General features: G+C 53.4%; 2 protein-coding genes across 4 annotated transcripts; one reads left to right on the forward strand and one right to left on the reverse strand.

The window, feature by feature from the left end:
* Positions 1–680: 680 nt before the first annotated feature.
* On the forward strand, positions 681–9,031 carry RACGAP1 (Rac GTPase activating protein 1). Of its 3 annotated transcripts, none has more exons than XM_040088366.2 (17): positions 681–743; positions 1,913–2,001; positions 2,558–2,760; positions 3,097–3,233; positions 3,431–3,500; positions 3,717–3,770; positions 4,485–4,562; positions 4,679–4,796; positions 4,954–5,084; positions 5,518–5,682; positions 6,036–6,131; positions 6,323–6,521; positions 6,778–6,883; positions 7,140–7,272; positions 7,358–7,493; positions 7,720–7,831; positions 8,079–8,978. In XM_040088366.2, exons 2-17 carry the CDS (start codon positions 1,917–1,919, stop codon positions 8,152–8,154), a joined length of 1,899 nt encoding a protein of 632 aa, XP_039944300.1. In that variant the 5' UTR covers positions 681–743; positions 1,913–1,916; the 3' UTR covers positions 8,155–8,978. The 3 variants fall into 3 exon arrangements, with proteins under 3 accessions (XP_039944300.1, XP_039944301.1, XP_039944302.1); XM_040088367.1 differs by having other exon boundaries at positions 705–777; positions 8,079–9,031; XM_040088368.2 differs by lacking the exon at positions 681–743 and adding an exon at positions 1,132–1,177.
* Positions 9,032–9,847: 816 nt separating this feature from the next.
* On the reverse strand, positions 9,848–12,891 carry LOC120764410 (interferon-induced protein with tetratricopeptide repeats 1-like). Its single transcript, XM_040088371.1, has 2 exons — positions 12,642–12,891; positions 9,848–11,808 (listed from the first exon to the last, which is right to left on the reverse strand). The coding sequence occupies exons 1-2, from the start codon at positions 12,659–12,661 to the stop codon at positions 10,461–10,463; spliced, it is 1,368 nt and encodes a 455-aa protein (XP_039944305.1). The 5' UTR covers positions 12,662–12,891; the 3' UTR covers positions 9,848–10,460.
* Between the last annotated feature and the right edge of the window lie 2,954 nt (positions 12,892–15,845).

The raw sequence follows: 15,845 nt of genomic DNA on the forward strand, positions 1-15,845 counted from the left end.
AGATTTAAAAGATTAAAGCACGTTGTTATTTTATGATTATGTGAATTCCCTTTGTGTAATTGTTTGGTTTGGGTTTTATCCGTTTGCATATTAAACGCCTGCACAGGGAAGACTCGTATGTGGCTTGAAATGAGTTTTGCCTTTGGCACAAGTCGCCGGCTGTTACTCAAATCAGCGTTTAAAGACAAAAAGGCAGGCAAGGCATCGTATTTCTCAAGCGACAACACTTCATAAACAGCCTCGCGGTGAATTTCACCGCTCACCAGCTGCACCCAGCCCCTCGCGGAGCCCTTTGCAGAACCGGTGCGGGGGGCTCAGGCCCACGCGAACCCCGTGCCAATGGCTTTGCTCGAAATAACAGCCAAGGCTGGGCCTGAGAGGGAATTTTCGTGCCCGGCAGAGCCCGTCCGGAGCGGGGGACGAGGAGCGGGCCCGGCCCGGGGGGCCCGGGCCCTCACGGCGTTCCCGTTGCTAAGCAACGCGCGCCGGCGCCGGCACCAGCAGCAAAGATGGCGCCCGGGCGGCTTCGGCGCGCGCGACCGCGCCCCACGGCCGGCCCCGCCGAGCGGGCAGGCCCCGCCCTCAGCAGACATGGCGGCGGGCCGGCTTCAGGCGACCTCTGAGCGCAGCCAATGAGAGGCCGGCGGAGGGAGCCGGGGCCAGCGCCATTGGCCGGCGGATTCAAAACGGAGCGCGGGGCGGTTGGGGCTGCGCGCGCCGCTGGGGCCGGAGCCGCGGCCCAGGTGAGGGAGCCTGAGGGGATCCGGGGGGGCTCAGGTGAGGGCAGGGACGGGCTGGGGGGGAGCTGGGAGGGACCGGGGGTTCAGGGGAGTGCGGGGAACCCGGGGGGCTGAGGGCAGCCCGGGGGGCTGAGGGGAATCCCGGATGCGCGCATCCCGGAGCCGCCCAGGCCCTTTCCCCGGTGGTCTCGGAGCCCCGGCCGCCCGGCTCGGTGGGCGCTGGACGGGCCGGGCTGGGCCGGTCCCTGCGGCCTCCGGGGGTGGCGGTGGGCACGGGGATGGTGATGCATGTGCTGGTAATTCAGACACGGAGCTGGGCGTGCCCCGTGCTGTGGGTTCGCACGGCAAGGGCAGAGCTCTTCCACGCCTCGTACTCCACCTAATAGAGAAAGTGTCGAGGTACCGGCGTGCCTGTGAAGTCTGTGCCTGTGAAACAGGTACCTCAAAGCCTTCTGCGTTCGGGTGTTGTGTTCCCTGCTGGCACCTCTCCCAAGCCTTCCAGCACCAGCTCATTGCCCTGCCTGCCCCAGCACCCTCTCGCATTAGTGAAGTCATTTCTGTCTTGCTGAGCTGGAGACTTTCCCCTCCGCTGCCTCTGTTTATGCCGTTGTTGCTGCTGTTTGAGAGAAATCTGCTGACTGGTTGCATTTTAACAGCTATTTGCAGGAGGAGCTGTAACTTAAAATGCAGCTAAATTTAAAACTGTATTAAAATTCCCCGGAATGCTGCTCCTATTTTTATCTTACAAAGTGCTGAAAACTTGCAGGTTTTTAGTGGCCTATATAGTACCAAGTTATTTGTAGACGGGGCATGGGCTGTGAGCTGTATCCTTTCTGAAGGAAAGGACTTGGGATCCCTCATCTTGCCTTGGGTTCTGATCCTCTGTGCTGTGCTGGAGGATGGTGGGAGCACTAAGGTGGGCAGATCTGCCTCTCTAAGGCTCTGTTACCCATAGACTGTGGAGGGCTGTGGATTTTCATTCCCAATGAAAAAAAAACCTAGATGCATATATCTCCATAAAACATGAGTTTTGTTCATGCAGCTTCTCAAACCCGCCTGAAAGCGTTACAGCCAGTAACCCTGCGGCTGGTTCTCTTTTCTTTGGGCTGGTTTCTGCCCGGAGGTGGGAGGGAAGGGCTGGGCTGGCTTTAGCTGTGGGGTTTTTTTGGCAGGAGGATGGAGATTGCCATGGTGAACCTGCGGGGTCTGTACGAGCAGCTCACACGCCAGGCTGAGCTTCTGGGTGAAGGAAACGAATGCCGTGAGTTTTATTCCTGGAGAATCTGCCGAAGAGGCTAAAACCAGTCCGATCTGGGTTTTTTCTTTATGGAGAAACATCAAATCCCAGCTGAATTTCTTTGCAGGGCCACGTTCTGCTCGTTGCAAACTGGCTTTGTGCAATGTCTCGTGTTCCAGCTCTTCTGGCTGGTGCTGACAGGGAGGGCTTGGTCTGAAAGATGGAGGAGCTCATGGACATCTCTTGTGTAGCTGGGTTGGCCCAGGGGTTGGGTTCTTCACACCTCGGCTGGGAACAGGCTGGGCATCAGGAGGAGGAATTTCCTCATGGAAGGGGCAGTCAGGGGTTGGAGGGGGCTGCCCAGGGAGGTTTGGAGTTCCCATCCCTGGAGGTGTCCAAGGAATGACTGGATATGGCACTCAGTGCTCTGGGCTGGGTGACAAGGTGGGGATCAGGCACAGCTTGGACTCGGTGCTCATAGAAGTCTTTTCCAAACTCAGAATTCCTGGGATTCTGTGTGAACCTGCTGTCAGCTGCTCCTCTGCTTGCCCAGCTAAAGCTCCATGTGTTCTCTCCCCAGAGTTTATTCAGTTAGCGAAGAACTTTGAGGAGTACCGGAGGAAATGGCAGAAAACAGAGCACGAGCTCAGCAGGTACAAAGATCTCCTCATGAAGACAGAAGCTGAGCGCAGTGCCCTGGACGTGAAGCTGAAACACGCCCGCAATCAGGTGGATGTGGAGATCAAACGGAGGCAAAAAGCTGAAATGGACTGTGAGAAGCTGGTGAGTAATTCCTGTGTCACCCACCAGCTCTTGAGGGTGTGGAGACAAGGCGATTAAACTGCATTGATCAGTGGCAAATAAGGACTGGCACTCATGGGAAGGAAAGGGAAAAAAAAAAAAGGCGGGGAATTGGCTCGGCTCCTCGGAGCAGCCTTGTGCTTTGATCTGGGAAAGGAGACTGGCTGCTGCTGGAGCTGAGCTGCCATTGCCTGCCTGCAGCCATTAGCAGTCCATTGACACAAGTCCTGGGAGCATCTCTGGTATCTCAAACACTTGGTCGGGTGTTACAGTAATTAAACGCGGGTATCCAGCTGCTGATGTTATCTGTGCTCACAGGAGCGGCAAATCCAGCTGATTCGGGAGCTGCTCATGTGTGATGCCTCTGGCAGCATCCAGCTCAGCGAGGAGCAGAGGTCTGTCCTCGCCTTCCTCAACAGGCCACAGGCTTCTGTGGGAACTTCAGGCAACAAAAGGTAGGGAACAGCATTTTATCTGAGGTGTCAGGCATCAATCCAGCTGTCAGCCTCCGTGACATTCCGCACCCATGTCAACAGTCTCCCTTTTTGTTCCACTTTAAAATACGGCTCTTCTGAGTCAGTGGGATTGTTCTGGAACCGTGACTGACTGAAAGCCAAACTGATACAAGCTTCTTCTAATTTTTGTTTTTCAGGCTGTCTACAATAGATGAATCTGGCTCAATTCTGTCAGACATCAGCTTTGACAAAACCGATGACTCACTGGTAATGGAACTCCACGTTCTGAGGTTCTCCTCCCCTGTAAAGCCCGAGGGGAGGGGGTTGATCTCCAGGGACCCTTTGTGTTTAGATTACTGGGGTATTAACCTGGCTGAGCTGATTTGCATTTCCCGGGTGTGCTGTTGGCTAAGATTTGATGAAAGCCCTGGTCTAGGGGCTGTGTGGTATTTGCCATTAACCATTGCTGTGTATTTCCCCCAGGACTGGGATTCCTCGGTGGTGAAAGCTGTCAGGCTGAAGAGGAGAGAGAAGCGGGTATTGTTCAATTGTTCCCTGTCTCACAGTCTCCATTGTTCCCCCTGGCTGCCACAATGCCACCATCTGTCACCTCACAGCCACCTGTAGTGACCTCTGAGCCCCTGAGCACAGTCAGACCTCGAATGGATGTGCTGCTGCTGTGGGGGTTTAGGTTGAAATTTAGGTCTGATGTCATTGTTTGTCTGCTGAAAATGAGTGGAGTTTCTCCATATCCTGTGGAGTTGCAGCCTGGGGTTTGCAAGAAAACACTTGGAGATTATTAACAGCTCCCAGATTAGGGGAAAATGGTGTAGGAAGTCAACATTTTTCTATTCTGTAAAGGAGCCTGTGCTTGTTCTGCTTTAATCTGCAAAAAATACAGGTGGGAAAGAAGCTATCACCTAGTGGAGCTGGGAAGAGTCTGGGACTTGCTTAGTTGCTGGTTTTTGTGTGTGTAGTTTGTGGATTTGTTTGGGCTTTTTTGTCCTCCTTTCTTAGGCAGTTGTTTTTGGGTTTTTGTCTGAACTGAATTATAAAGCTGGCTAGGAAAATTATTTGAAAGAGGGTCCCTAATTCTTCCTGGCACCTCCAAAGTTGGCACGAAGCAGAGGTTCCTCTGAAGGACTTGCCTGCACACACCACAGACGCGTGAGGCGTTCAGTCCTTCTGGTCAGTGTAATGCCAGGTGAACAGCGTTCCTGCTTCTGAGACAAGAATGTGCTCTCTTTTCAGCGCTCCTCCAGGCAGTTTGCTGAAGGCCCCCCAGCTCCTCAGAAGAAATCCAGGTCCATTAGCAACACAGCAGACCAGGTATGCTGGTCCCAGCTGGGTTTGTGTACCCCTGGCCACAGCTCTGCCTGTTCCCAGGCCCACTGGAGCTCCTGTGTTCTGTCAGCACTCCTGTCACGGTGTGTTTGTCATTCCAGGCTAATGAATCCATAGTAGCAAAGACCACTGTGATGGTCCCCAACGATGGTGGCCCAATTGAAGCCATTTCTACCATCCAGACTGTGCCTTGCCCTCGGAGGAGCCGGAGGAAGAGCGGTGGGTGTAACATCCCCAGCCTGTCCCAACACAGCTGCGTGGGTTATCCTGAAACATTCGTTATTCCTTCCAGGACCTGCGAGCTGCTTCTGCTTTATGATGCATGGGGGAAGGGGGTGATTCCAGCCAGTCAGCCTCTTCCCCTTGTGTCTTCCAGGTCCTTTGCAGCCCTGGAACAGCGAGTCCAGCATAGGCAGTAAGCAGCTGGAGCCCAAGCCGGACACCGATGGCTGCGGCACCCCGCAGCACAACGGGGGAGTGAGGCTGCACGACTTTGTTTCCAAGACGGTGGGTCTACAGGCAGGGGGAGCTTGGAAAGGCATCTCCTTCCATCTTGAAATGAGTGTGACAAGAGGCTGCCAGCTGTGTCAAAGGAGGTTGAGGTTGGATATTGGGGAAAGGGGGGTGTTATGCATTGCCCAGGCTCCCCAGGGAGTGGGCGTAGCCCCAAGGCTGCCAGAGCTCCAGGAGCGTTTGGACAACGCTCCCAGGGATGCAGAGGGTGGGATTTTTAGGGTGGTTGTGCAGGGCCAGGAGCTGGACTGATGATCCTTGTGGGTCTCTTCCTGTTCAGGCAGTTCCGTGATTCTCTGGTTACATCTCAGGTCAATATGAGCTGTACCAGTTACCTGCGTGGATCAGGGCACCGTTACCCGGTTTAATTCCTGCTGAGTTACTACACTGCACCAATCTCTCCCATCCGTGTGCTCTGCATCGCCAGGTTATCAAGCCAGAATCGTGCGTTCCGTGTGGAAAGAGAGTCAAGTTTGGGAAGATCTCTCTCAAGTGCCGGGACTGCCGTGTGGTGGCTCACCCGGAGTGCCGGGAGCGCTGCCCGCTGCCCTGCATCCCCACGCTCACGGGCACTCCTGTCCGCATCGGGGAGGTGCGTGCGTGCCCCGGCCACCTCCCGGGCTGCAGGGCTGCCTTCCCCAGCAGAGCTCCCGCTGCTCGGAGCTGCACAATAGCATGCAAATGAGCTCGCTAATGCATGGCTCCACGAGCAGGGAGGGGGTGTAGGGGTGTGATGGTAGGAGGGCGTTGAGTGGGGAAGGTGGCAGCTCCGGGCAGGCGATGCAGCGTTGTGATGATGGATGTGATGTTTCTTCATCAGTCCTGAGAAGAGCAACAATTCTTGTTTTCAGACCATAGATCTTGCTGTGAATTCCTGAGAGAGTATTTTCCATGTCTTGGTGACTGAATCAGTCTTTTTTTTTTACTTTCCCTTCTGCCTTTTAGGGCACCTTGATGGATTTTGTCCCTTCTACTCCTCCAATGATCCCTTCCATCATCGTGCACTGTGTTAATGAGATTGAGCAACGAGGGCTGCATGAGGTAAGAAGAAAATGAGGTGTGAAGCAGTGCTAGCAAAATGGGTTGTGGTGTTAGGGAAGCAAACTGTTAACCCAAATATCCCTTATTTATGGTGTGGATTGTGCTGCTCAGTGGGTTACTCTGGTGTGGAGAGGTGGGGATGGCAAAAAATCGGTTGACCTCCTCCTCTGAGCCAAGCTTTGTGCCTACAGACAGGCATTTACCGCATCTCTGGCTGTGACAAGACCGTGAGGGAGCTGAAAGAGAAGTTTCTCAGAGCAAAGAACATTCCATTGCTCAGTAAAGTGGACGATATCCACGCCATCTGCGGCCTCCTCAAGGATTTCCTGCGCAGCCTCAAAGAGCCCCTTCTCACTTTCCGGTTAAACAAGGCTTTCATGGAAGCTGCAGGTGAGGAATTGCTGTGTGACATCTCCAGCTCTTTGCTGAGGCTCAATGGTTGTGGTTTTGCTGTCAAATGAACCAGCAGACCTTGGTGCTCTGTGGAGCCCTCGTGCCTGAGTTTTAGTTGGGCAGGATACAAGATTATTAGCACAGCAGGAGAAGTTTCTGGCTTCTTTATTTCTCAGGGTAGCTGTGGCTGTGAGGGGAATACTGCACGTTCTAGGACACTCTCTTAAGTCTAAATATTATTTTTTCCTGCTAGAAATCTCGGATGAGGACAACAGCATCGCTGCTATGTACCAAGCAATTGGAGAACTTCCTCAGGCCAATAGGGACACCTTGGCTTTCCTCATGGTCCACCTGCAGAGGTGCGTTCTGATGGCAGGAGGGATGGAACCAGGTGATCTCCAAGGTCCCTCCCGACCCAAACCATTCTGTGATCTGGAAGGGGAAGGTTACCCCACTGGTGCTTTTCCTAATTGGGTCTGGTTACTGCTTGTGACCATCAAGTCTTCATTCTGGAACAAAGCTGCTCACTCGGAGGCCAAGTGTGTGCGGGACAGGGGATTTGTATCACAAGTGAAGGGGTGCAGCTACATTCTCTCCTAATTTCTGTTAATGCAGGGTGGCTCAGAGCCCTGATACCAAAATGGATATCTCCAATTTGGCCAAAGTCTTTGGCCCCACAATAGTAGCCCACGCGGTACCAGATCCTGACCCCATGACCCTCCTGCAAGACACGAAGCGTCAGCCCAAGGTAGGACAAACCTTGGTGGTTTTCTCTCTCCCAGCCCAAACCGTTCCATCATTCCGTGATCTGTGATTCCCTGGTGTCTCTGTAGGTCGTGGAGCGACTTCTGCTGCTGCCCATGGACTACTGGAGCCAGCTGATGATGGTGGAGCAGGAGAACATTGACCCAGCACACGTGATTGAGAACACCAACGCCTATTCCACCCCACGGACACCGGAGGTTCAAGGTAATCCCGGCTTCTGCTCTGTTACTAAAACAACCACCCTCAATCCAAGCAGCCTGGGAGGCTCTTGGAGCCAGGCAGCTTCATAGAGGGAGAGGGAATAGCAAAGTGTGCCAGGAAATGCCAGATTTGTCTAGTGCTTTTGACAGATGCCAGGGAATGCCTGATGTTCCCTGTGCGGCAAAGGAAACTTCAGCTGTCCCCACCCTGTGCTGCTCTCTTTTGGCAGTGAGCATTCTGGGACCTCTCACCACCCCAGAGCAGCAGCAGCTCTCCAAGACGCCCTCGTCCAGCTCCCTGTCCCAGAGGGTCCGCTCCACCTTCAGCAGGACCACCCCCAAGTAAGTGCCAGTGGTGCTGTCAGGCCGTGTTTGGGGCGGCTGCAGGTGATGTGGGGAGAGCTGAGACGTCTGGGGCAGCCTGCCTCCCTCAGTCTGAGCTGTGGGAGCAGCAGCTGCCTCACGGGTAACAAACGGTGGGAGAGGAGCATTGTTTGGGAGGTGGGTGAACGTTCCCTGGAAAAGGGAGAGTGTTGGACCTCTGTGTCCAGAATTCCAAACCCATATTCTTGTGTTTCTCTTGAATTAGATTTGGGAGCAAAAGCAAGTCAACGACCCAGCTTGGGCATCAGGGGCTCTTTTTTCCCTCTCCTATGCTGAAGTGAAGACCTGGAGTTGGTCTTGTCCTGGCATTTGCACACCAGTGCTCACAAGTAGAAGAAACACAAGTTGTCTCCGTGGCCCCTAGCAGCTTATATTAAATGATGTTTTGCCTTTTATCTTTCAGCTTAACTGAGACTTCTCATGGGATTTTATAGTGCAATTTATTTTTATTATCTAATGCTGTGCTGAATGTAGTATTGGTGAAGACAGTAACAAGCGGGATCTGTTAAGTGTTAATCATTAAAAAAACTCTAGAGAACTGGCGTTTTCACTAACATCTGTTTTTCTCCCTGTGTGAAGTAGAGCAGTCACAAAATGAGGGTCAGTTGGTCGAGGTTTTTAGGACTCTGTTTTTAGGACTCTGTAGGATGTTCTTGACGCAGCAATGTCTGAACTTGGTCAGAATCCCGGCTTTATATCAGCACGGTGTGTCCCACCTGGCTGGTGGTGCAGCTGCAGTCCTGAGGATGGCAGTGTAGGACTGGGCTGGTGGGCAAAAGCCTCTCTTTAACCAACTGCCCGAGGGACTGTGGCTCCTCTAAAGGAGCAGTTCCTGGCCCTGTGTTTGCAGGGGGGGAAATTCTGTTGGGGAAGGTGTAGATACAAAGCCAAAGGATTCCTGGCTGTCCCAAAGGAATTATTGCTGCCCATGCTGGTGAGGGGAAGCAGGGTGGTTCAGTGGGGGTGGGAGTCCTGCTGGGACCTTTCCCAGTGCTGTGTGAAGGCACCTCTGGAGCACACACCAATTTATCAAATGCCTGTTTTTATTGAGCTTTGGAAAGCTGTTCTGACTGTGCAGTTAAGTAAATCCTGATGTTTTACACAACCCACAGTTTTGTGTTCTCTGGCTCGTGGTTTTTAACTTGTGCTGTGTGTTTTCATCCAGGCATGTGTGGCCTCACAGGGGGCTGAGGGGCTGCCTCTCTCAGGAGCTCCTGCCCCAAGGGCTGATCCCAGCCAGCTTTGCTGCTGGGGGCAGGATCCTGCCCTGGGCTGTGGCTCCTGGCTCCAGGGAAGGAAGGAGGCTGACAGGTTTGATCCCCACCCATGTGTTGGGAGGTGAAATACCCAGGGTGTGTGTGGTGGCCTGAGGTGTTTCTTTTTCCTCTTGGTAGTGAGGTCTGGGGGTGAAGTGTTTGCACCCTGGTGCTCACCCACTGCAGGGGGTGTTTCTGGCCCCTGGGTTCTCAGTCACACCAGGTGTGTGTGAGAGGGGCACTAAGGTGTGTTCTCCTTACCCAAATTCTGGTTTTGGGCCCACTCGGTCCTTTCCTGGAGCATCTTCTCCCCAGGTTAGGTCCTTGCCTGTTCCTCACTGGAGCAGGAACACGGTCACTGTTGGTGGGACCTGCTGAGGGACATCTGCCCTGGTCCCTGTGGCACTGCTCTGTGGGACAGGTAGGTTTGGGGACATCTGAGGAAGCCACCCTCACTCAGGTGCTGCTGGGCACAGAGGTGACCCTTGGCAGTGCTTGGGGCCGTGACAGGGATGGGGAGGTGCCCACCTGTGCCTGCAAGTAAGGGCACAAATTCCCAGTGGGAAGGGCCTGGAGGGATGGAGAGTGAGAACAGGGAGGAGAGGGTGGATCCTGGGCATTCCATGCTCTGGATGCTTCAGGCTGCAAGAAGACACCAACAAGGAGAAATTGTGCAAAGAGAAATATTTATTGATTAAAGAATGTTAAAAGCCTCAGTTTGGCTCCAGAAACAGGGATGGAAGTGTCATTCCTGGTGGGAACCAGTAGAAGAAAGCCCCTGGTTTGCATCCAGGCAGAGGCAGGCATGTGTGTGGTTATTAGTGCAGGTAAAATCACCCTTGTGGGCTCCTTCATCAGCAGTGTTTAATGCATTTGGACAGGCCAGGGATCATCTGTGTCCCGTACAGAAGGACTTCACCTTCAGCACGGCTCCTCACTGATCTTGTGGAGGAACCCACCTCCTGGTTCATTGCAAATGGCAGAATTATTATAATTAACGAGTTGATTTCTCACATTGCTCTAATCAGCGTTCGGTTCTGATCAATGGCAGTTCCAAGGGAGCCACACGGGTCCACGCCTGCAGAAGGCTGTGCTCAGACCCTGTAAGCCAAATTCTTTGCTCTTGTTTTCATTCCCTCTGGGGGAAGGAAGCAGGACACAGCAGCATGGGTGAGGTTTGGGCACTCGGTCACCCACGGGTGGGCCTGGACTTGCTGAGCAATGGGACGACGCGAGGAGCTGGCGGAGCCACAGTGTCCACGTGAGGGGCAGGGTCGCTGCGCAGAGCCAGACGATCCTTTTGGCCTCCTGGCCCTGGGAAGAGCGCTGCCCTACTCTGCGGGATGGGCCTGATCCCCATCCTCTAAACTGAACGCAGCAGAATGCCAGGGCATGCGCCGGTCGGTCTCTTGGAGGAAGCGGTGGATGGCGTCGGCGGCGTCGGCGTTGCCGTTGCGCTGGTAGATCTGAGCCATCCTCCTCAGCCTGCGCCCGCAGTCCCTCCTGTGGTCTGTCTGCTCGGGAATGCTGTAAGCATCCATGAACTTGGCTTTTGCCTTATCCTGGAATCCCCGCCGGTAAAGGAAGAACTTTCCCCAGGAGCAGCTCAGGGCTTGGCGGTATCTGAGGCTCAGGGTGTCAATTTTCTCGTGCAGCTCCTTGTAGATCTCTTCTTCCTGTGCCGGGTCTCTTGCACCCAATAACTCAGCCAGCTGCAGCTTGAGAAGTATAATGTCGAGGTCTGGATGTTTCTGAACTATTTGCTGGAGGTGACTGATGGCTTCATCCAGTACCTTATTCTTCTCTTCCTCCTTTGCTTGGAGCCAGTGCTGCTTGTAGCTCCTGGCCAGGGCCTGGTAGAGAAGGTGATAGCCTGGGTCCTGCTGCAGGGCTCGCTGGGCGATGGCAACCGCTCGCTCTGCCGACCACGGTATCCAGAACAGAACGGATAGTTTGAGGACCTCGGGGTCAGAGCTCTTCTCTGCACATTCTTCAATCAAGCCCATTGATCTTTCCCTATCTACACGTCTAAGTAGCCCGGCCAAATATATTTTGGCTCTGTAGTTATTTGGCTGCTCGTCGACAATTCTTTCCAAGTGGATTATGGCTTCGTTTGCACTATCAGGTTGCCAGGAGAATTTCCAGGAGAAATAAAGAGCCATTCCAAGCCCAGTACGGAAAGATCTGTTCTCTGGTTCAAGCATCAAGGCCAGGTCGAAGCACTCTCTCGCCCGTTCCCCGTTCCGGGCTCTGACAGCCAGCAGGGCCCAGCCTCTCTGGGCCAGGATGTGCGGGATCAGCCGCGCGTCCCAAGGAGCTGGGCAGAGCTGCTGAACTTGTACCAGGCGGGTTTCAGCCTCCTGATAGGAGCCCTGAAGGTAGTGAATCCAGGCATAATTCCCAAAGATTATCAAAGATCCAGCAGTGGATGCTGACTGTTCCTCCTCCTTGTTGTGCTCCTCAGCAGCTCTGAGGCTTTGCAGAGCTTCTGTGCTCTGGTTGTTCTGCTGGTGCAGGTACGCCTGGAGCCCCAGGAGAGCCACCCGGTTCTGGTGGGCCATGTGCTTGATATCAACATCCAGCTTCTGCAGGAAATGATGAAGATTGTCCGAGTCAATGCGCAGCTTCCAGGTGAAGTGGCACTGAAGGGCATCCAGCCTCCTCTTCAGCTGCTCCTTGCTGCAAAGAGGAAATGGTGAGATATGGAAGGGTGGGACCCTGAGGTGCCCACACAGAGCACGAAAAGAGGAAGGATGGTGGAAGAGGAGACTCTCTCCAGTTGCTCAACACATCCCTTGTGCTCGGGCTACTAAAGAACCTGCAAATCATTGCTCCAACCAGCCCATTTTTCAGCGAGCTGTGAGCATTCCCACAGGAGAACAGCAAGCCAGGAATGGAATCCCCAGTGCCTGGAGTCAGGGCTGCTCTCTTACCTGAGGCCAAGGCTCTGGGATGGGCTGCAAAAAGGGAGAGGAGAGCCAGCCCCACCTGCCCACACTGCCAAAGCTTCCCCACCTGTGGGGAGGGAGCAGGGGTTGTGCCTTCAGCTGAAGGGTGAAGAAATGGCTCCAGAAAGAGCCCAACAAGGTAAGGAAAATTTTGGGCTGGAGTGTCTCTTCCGTGAGGAAAGGCTGAGAGAGCTGAGACTCTTCAGCCTAGAGAAGAGAAGGCTCAGAAGGATCTTAGAGCTGTAGAAATATCTGAAGGGAAGGTGCAAAGAAGCGCCAGGCTTTTTTAGTGGTGCCTCGTGCCAGGACAAGAAGGGCACAAAAAGGCCAGGAAGCTCCACGTGGACATTGGGAAACTCAGCTGTGAGAAGAGTTTTCCTGGACAGGTTGTGCAGTCTCCACCCTCAGAGACTCCAAAGCTGTCAGGATGCAGTCACAAGGTGACTTTGAGGCCCTTTCCAGACTTGACCATGGTGAGATCCTGAGCCAGGACGCTGTGCTGAGCCTTGTCCCCCAGAGCCCTCACTGTGGCAGCTGTGACAAGAGCAGCTGCTGTGCACTCACCTCATGTTTGCTGTGGGCATCGCGTCGCTGTCGAGGGGCGATGGCTCGGCTGCAGCTCCTCCACACAGCAGCAGACCCTGGGCAGGACAAGGCTTGGACTGAGCCTTAAATAGGACAGCTCCCTTGTGGGTGGAGTCAAATGAGACCGCTTATCTAGGATGAAATGGAACTGGAAGAGCTTAAACGGAATGTATCCTTTTCTCCTGGGTCAGTCAGATGAAACCAGTCATCTAGGATGAAACGAAACTGAAAGCTCTAAACCAAAAAATTAAAGCAACATCTCCCTATCTTGAAGTTACCAGCTTCCCTTCCTAAAATGACACCAGGGTCTGGGTAGACAGGAAAGGGAGCCCTGTGGTGAGAGCAGCAGGGTCTGAACTCCGCTCTGGAGACCTCCGTGCTGAAAAGGACTTTGGTGTCAGCGCTTTTACACCGAGTGTAAAGTGAGGGAGGATCCACCAGGATGAAAACATGACTTCACCGTTATCAGTGATGAACCAGAGGTTGCGTGTGACTCTGCAGGACTTTGTCCCCAGGGCTTGTCTGCCCTGGCAGCTTTGCTGGAGTTTCTCTCCCCTGCCTGTCACAGCAACCCCTCGGCAAAAGGGGGACGGCACAGCATTTGCACGGTTTGGTGTGAGGTGCACCCGGGGTAAGGTGCAGAAGTGCTGAGAGCACGGGGTGCTGAGCTCAGGGTGGCCCCAGGGGTGCCAGCAACTCCCAGGAATCCGCTGCTGATCACTGAGGGTTTGGCAGGTGACAGAAACCTGCGGAGGTGACGCAGAAAATAGAGGTAAAATGCAGGACACGTGGTAACAGGGGATTGCAGCCCTGGGAGGAGAGATTCCAGCAGAGAGAACAGGAGAAAATATATTTTTAAAAGTAGCCTGAGGTAGACTCTAAACAGAAGGAAGAAACCACCAGCCTCAGAATCATATTCCTCCCGGCAAAGAAGAAAAAAAACCTGTCACTATTTCCCCCTCAGGATGCTGATGAGTCACTGCAGCAGCAAAGGAAGGAGGAGAATTCACTGCTGGAGGGGCAGGGTAGATGCTTTTATCCTCTGTGTTTATTTTTTTCCTATTGCTGACAACCTTTAATAGAAAATGAGTAATTTGGCTGTTAGTGTTAGCACTGCTGGATGAACAATGAGAGGTTGCTCTATCTTGATTAGGCTGAAGCACTAATTAGACAACCAATAACATCTAATTCTTGAATCAGCATCTTCTTTCAGCATCTTTCTGTGCTTTTTGGGCTGCTTCTCTCTCGCCTGAGGTGCCCAGGATGGGGCTGTGTGAGTTGGGTGCTGGGCAGACCTGGCAGGATGGAGGAGAAAATTCACTGCTCAAATCCTCCAGGCCTTGACAACAGCTCTTGGCTACATCTGCTAATATTAGGGCTGGTTTGAGGATGATTACAGTTCTGTGCAACAGCTATTAATATCATACAAAGCTTGGATGGAAGTCAAAAATAACAGCAAATGAGAAAACTACCAACCAGCAGCCAAACAGGAAGTACAGGCAAGGCTTGGTGTTGTGAAAGATAAATGGTGGGAAGGAAAAGCAAAAGAGCTGCAATAAGATGTAGAGGGGGGGAAAAAAAAAACAAAACCCAAATATTTTTGTTGCTGGTTTGAAAACAGTGCTTGGCTTCAAAACATTCTGTTACATCAAATAACGCTGATCAAATTCTGAGCTGATTGAGAGGAAATCCTGGTTTATTTGCACAGAAAAACACCTGCTTGTTATAAAGTTCCTTCAGCCGATTCTGGGCCACAAGGAAGGGGCTCTGAGCCACCAGAGTGGGCAGGAGAGACAGAACCTGGAAATGCTGTTCTGCAAACTGTGCCTGCAGCACTGGGAAGCTTCAAGAAGCTCCGTCTGAGTAGCCAAGGCCAGAACTAAAAATACCTTGAGGTGTGGCTGCAGAATTTCCCTGACAAAGTCTGAGTCCTGGCTGAACATCGGAATTCTTCCTCTGTTAATTGTCTATAACTTCTTTACTGGCATTCAGGTACAGGTGAGGCTCCTGTGAGTGAGAAGACTGGTAACTTCCTGCAAAAGACTGGTAATAAAAGGTGTTTTCAGTTTGTCGCATTTTCTGTTGAACCTTTTCAGCTCCCGCTGGCTGTGCTGCTCCCAGCCCTGCCCTCGGGTGCACACCCTGCTCCGGGGCAGCTCTGCAGGTGCGTGTGCAAACCCCTCCAGGGAGAGAAGGTGGCAAAAGCAGACTTTAAACCTTATATTGGTACCTGCACACAGGTCTTTAATTCGTGGCTTTGTATGAATCCCTGGCCAGAAGCCTGGAGTCTCCACCTGTGTGGAAACCCGAGGAGAGAACCCTTTACCCTCCAGGTGCTGAGGCCCTGGCGAGGTCACCCAGAGCAGCTGTGGCTGTCCCTGGAGCCCTGGAAGTGTCCAAGGATGGGGCTTGGAGGGACCTCGTCTGGTGGAACCACGGCAGGGGGAAGAAACCGGATGATTTATTTCAGGTCCCTTCCACTGTGAACCTTTCTATGACCTCAGTATTTCTGCTGAGACCAGAACAGGTGACGTTTCTCCAAAGCAGGGGGTTCATGAATCCGGAGATGCCATTTCCCCTCTGTCTGCTCCCTCTCTCCCGAGCACGGGCGCCGCTGCAGGACTCGGCGCCGGCAGATGGCAGAGGCTTCCCACGGATGCTGCTGCTGCGTTATCGCAGCGCCGCTCTCTCCCCAGCCTGGGGAAAAGAGCCATGCTGTTGCACCACTTTGAGATTTCTGTCTCGCAGCTGGATTGATTTTAACAATATTCCAACCCCCTCTCCTGAATCTGGGTGAGAATATGTCCATTTGGGGACGCGGTGGTTTCCCGTGGGTGAGCACGGGGAGGGAAAGCAGAGCAGGACCCTCGAGAGCGTGTGCTGCCCGGGGACGGTGCTCGTCCTTCCCACAGCTGAGCTGGGCAGCGTTTAAAACAAAAAAGGAAATATTCTTTTGTGTAGCGCAGACAGAACTGTGTTGCCTTCCTTGTTTCCGAACGCTTTGGATGTGCAGGCTCCGTTCACACCCTGGTTCTCCCTCACCCTGACAGTGGGACTTGGATCCACCGATTCCTGCAGATGAGGGTGGCCTGGAACTTTCTGCCTCGCTCACTGCCGAGCCTCGGGTGCCAGGTGACCACCAGAGCCCGGATTTGCTGCCGTGGGGTGACACAGGGAGCTGTG

Source organism: Hirundo rustica, chromosome 30, assembly GCF_015227805.2.
Source record: "Hirundo rustica isolate bHirRus1 chromosome 30, bHirRus1.pri.v3, whole genome shotgun sequence".
NCBI classification, from domain to species: Eukaryota; Metazoa; Chordata; class Aves; order Passeriformes; family Hirundinidae; genus Hirundo; species Hirundo rustica.

Bases quoted from the DNA above. Each gene is read 5' to 3' on its own strand.
- LOC120764410 (XM_040088371.1), bottom strand. From the start codon at position 12,661: ATGCCCACAGCAAACATGAG. The intron at 11,809-12,641 runs GTGAGTGCACAG...TCCTCTTTGCAG, and splicing joins ATGCCCACAGCAAACATGAG to CAAGGAGCAGCTGAAGAGGA.
- RACGAP1 (XM_040088366.2), top strand. From the start codon at position 1,917: ATGGAGATTGCCATGGTGAACCTGCGGGGTCTGTACGAGCAGCTCACA. The intron at 2,761-3,096 runs GTGAGTAATTCC...CTGTGCTCACAG, and splicing joins AAATGGACTGTGAGAAGCTG to GAGCGGCAAATCCAGCTGAT. The intron at 5,683-6,035 runs GTGCGTGCGTGC...TCTGCCTTTTAG, and splicing joins CTCCTGTCCGCATCGGGGAG to GGCACCTTGATGGATTTTGT.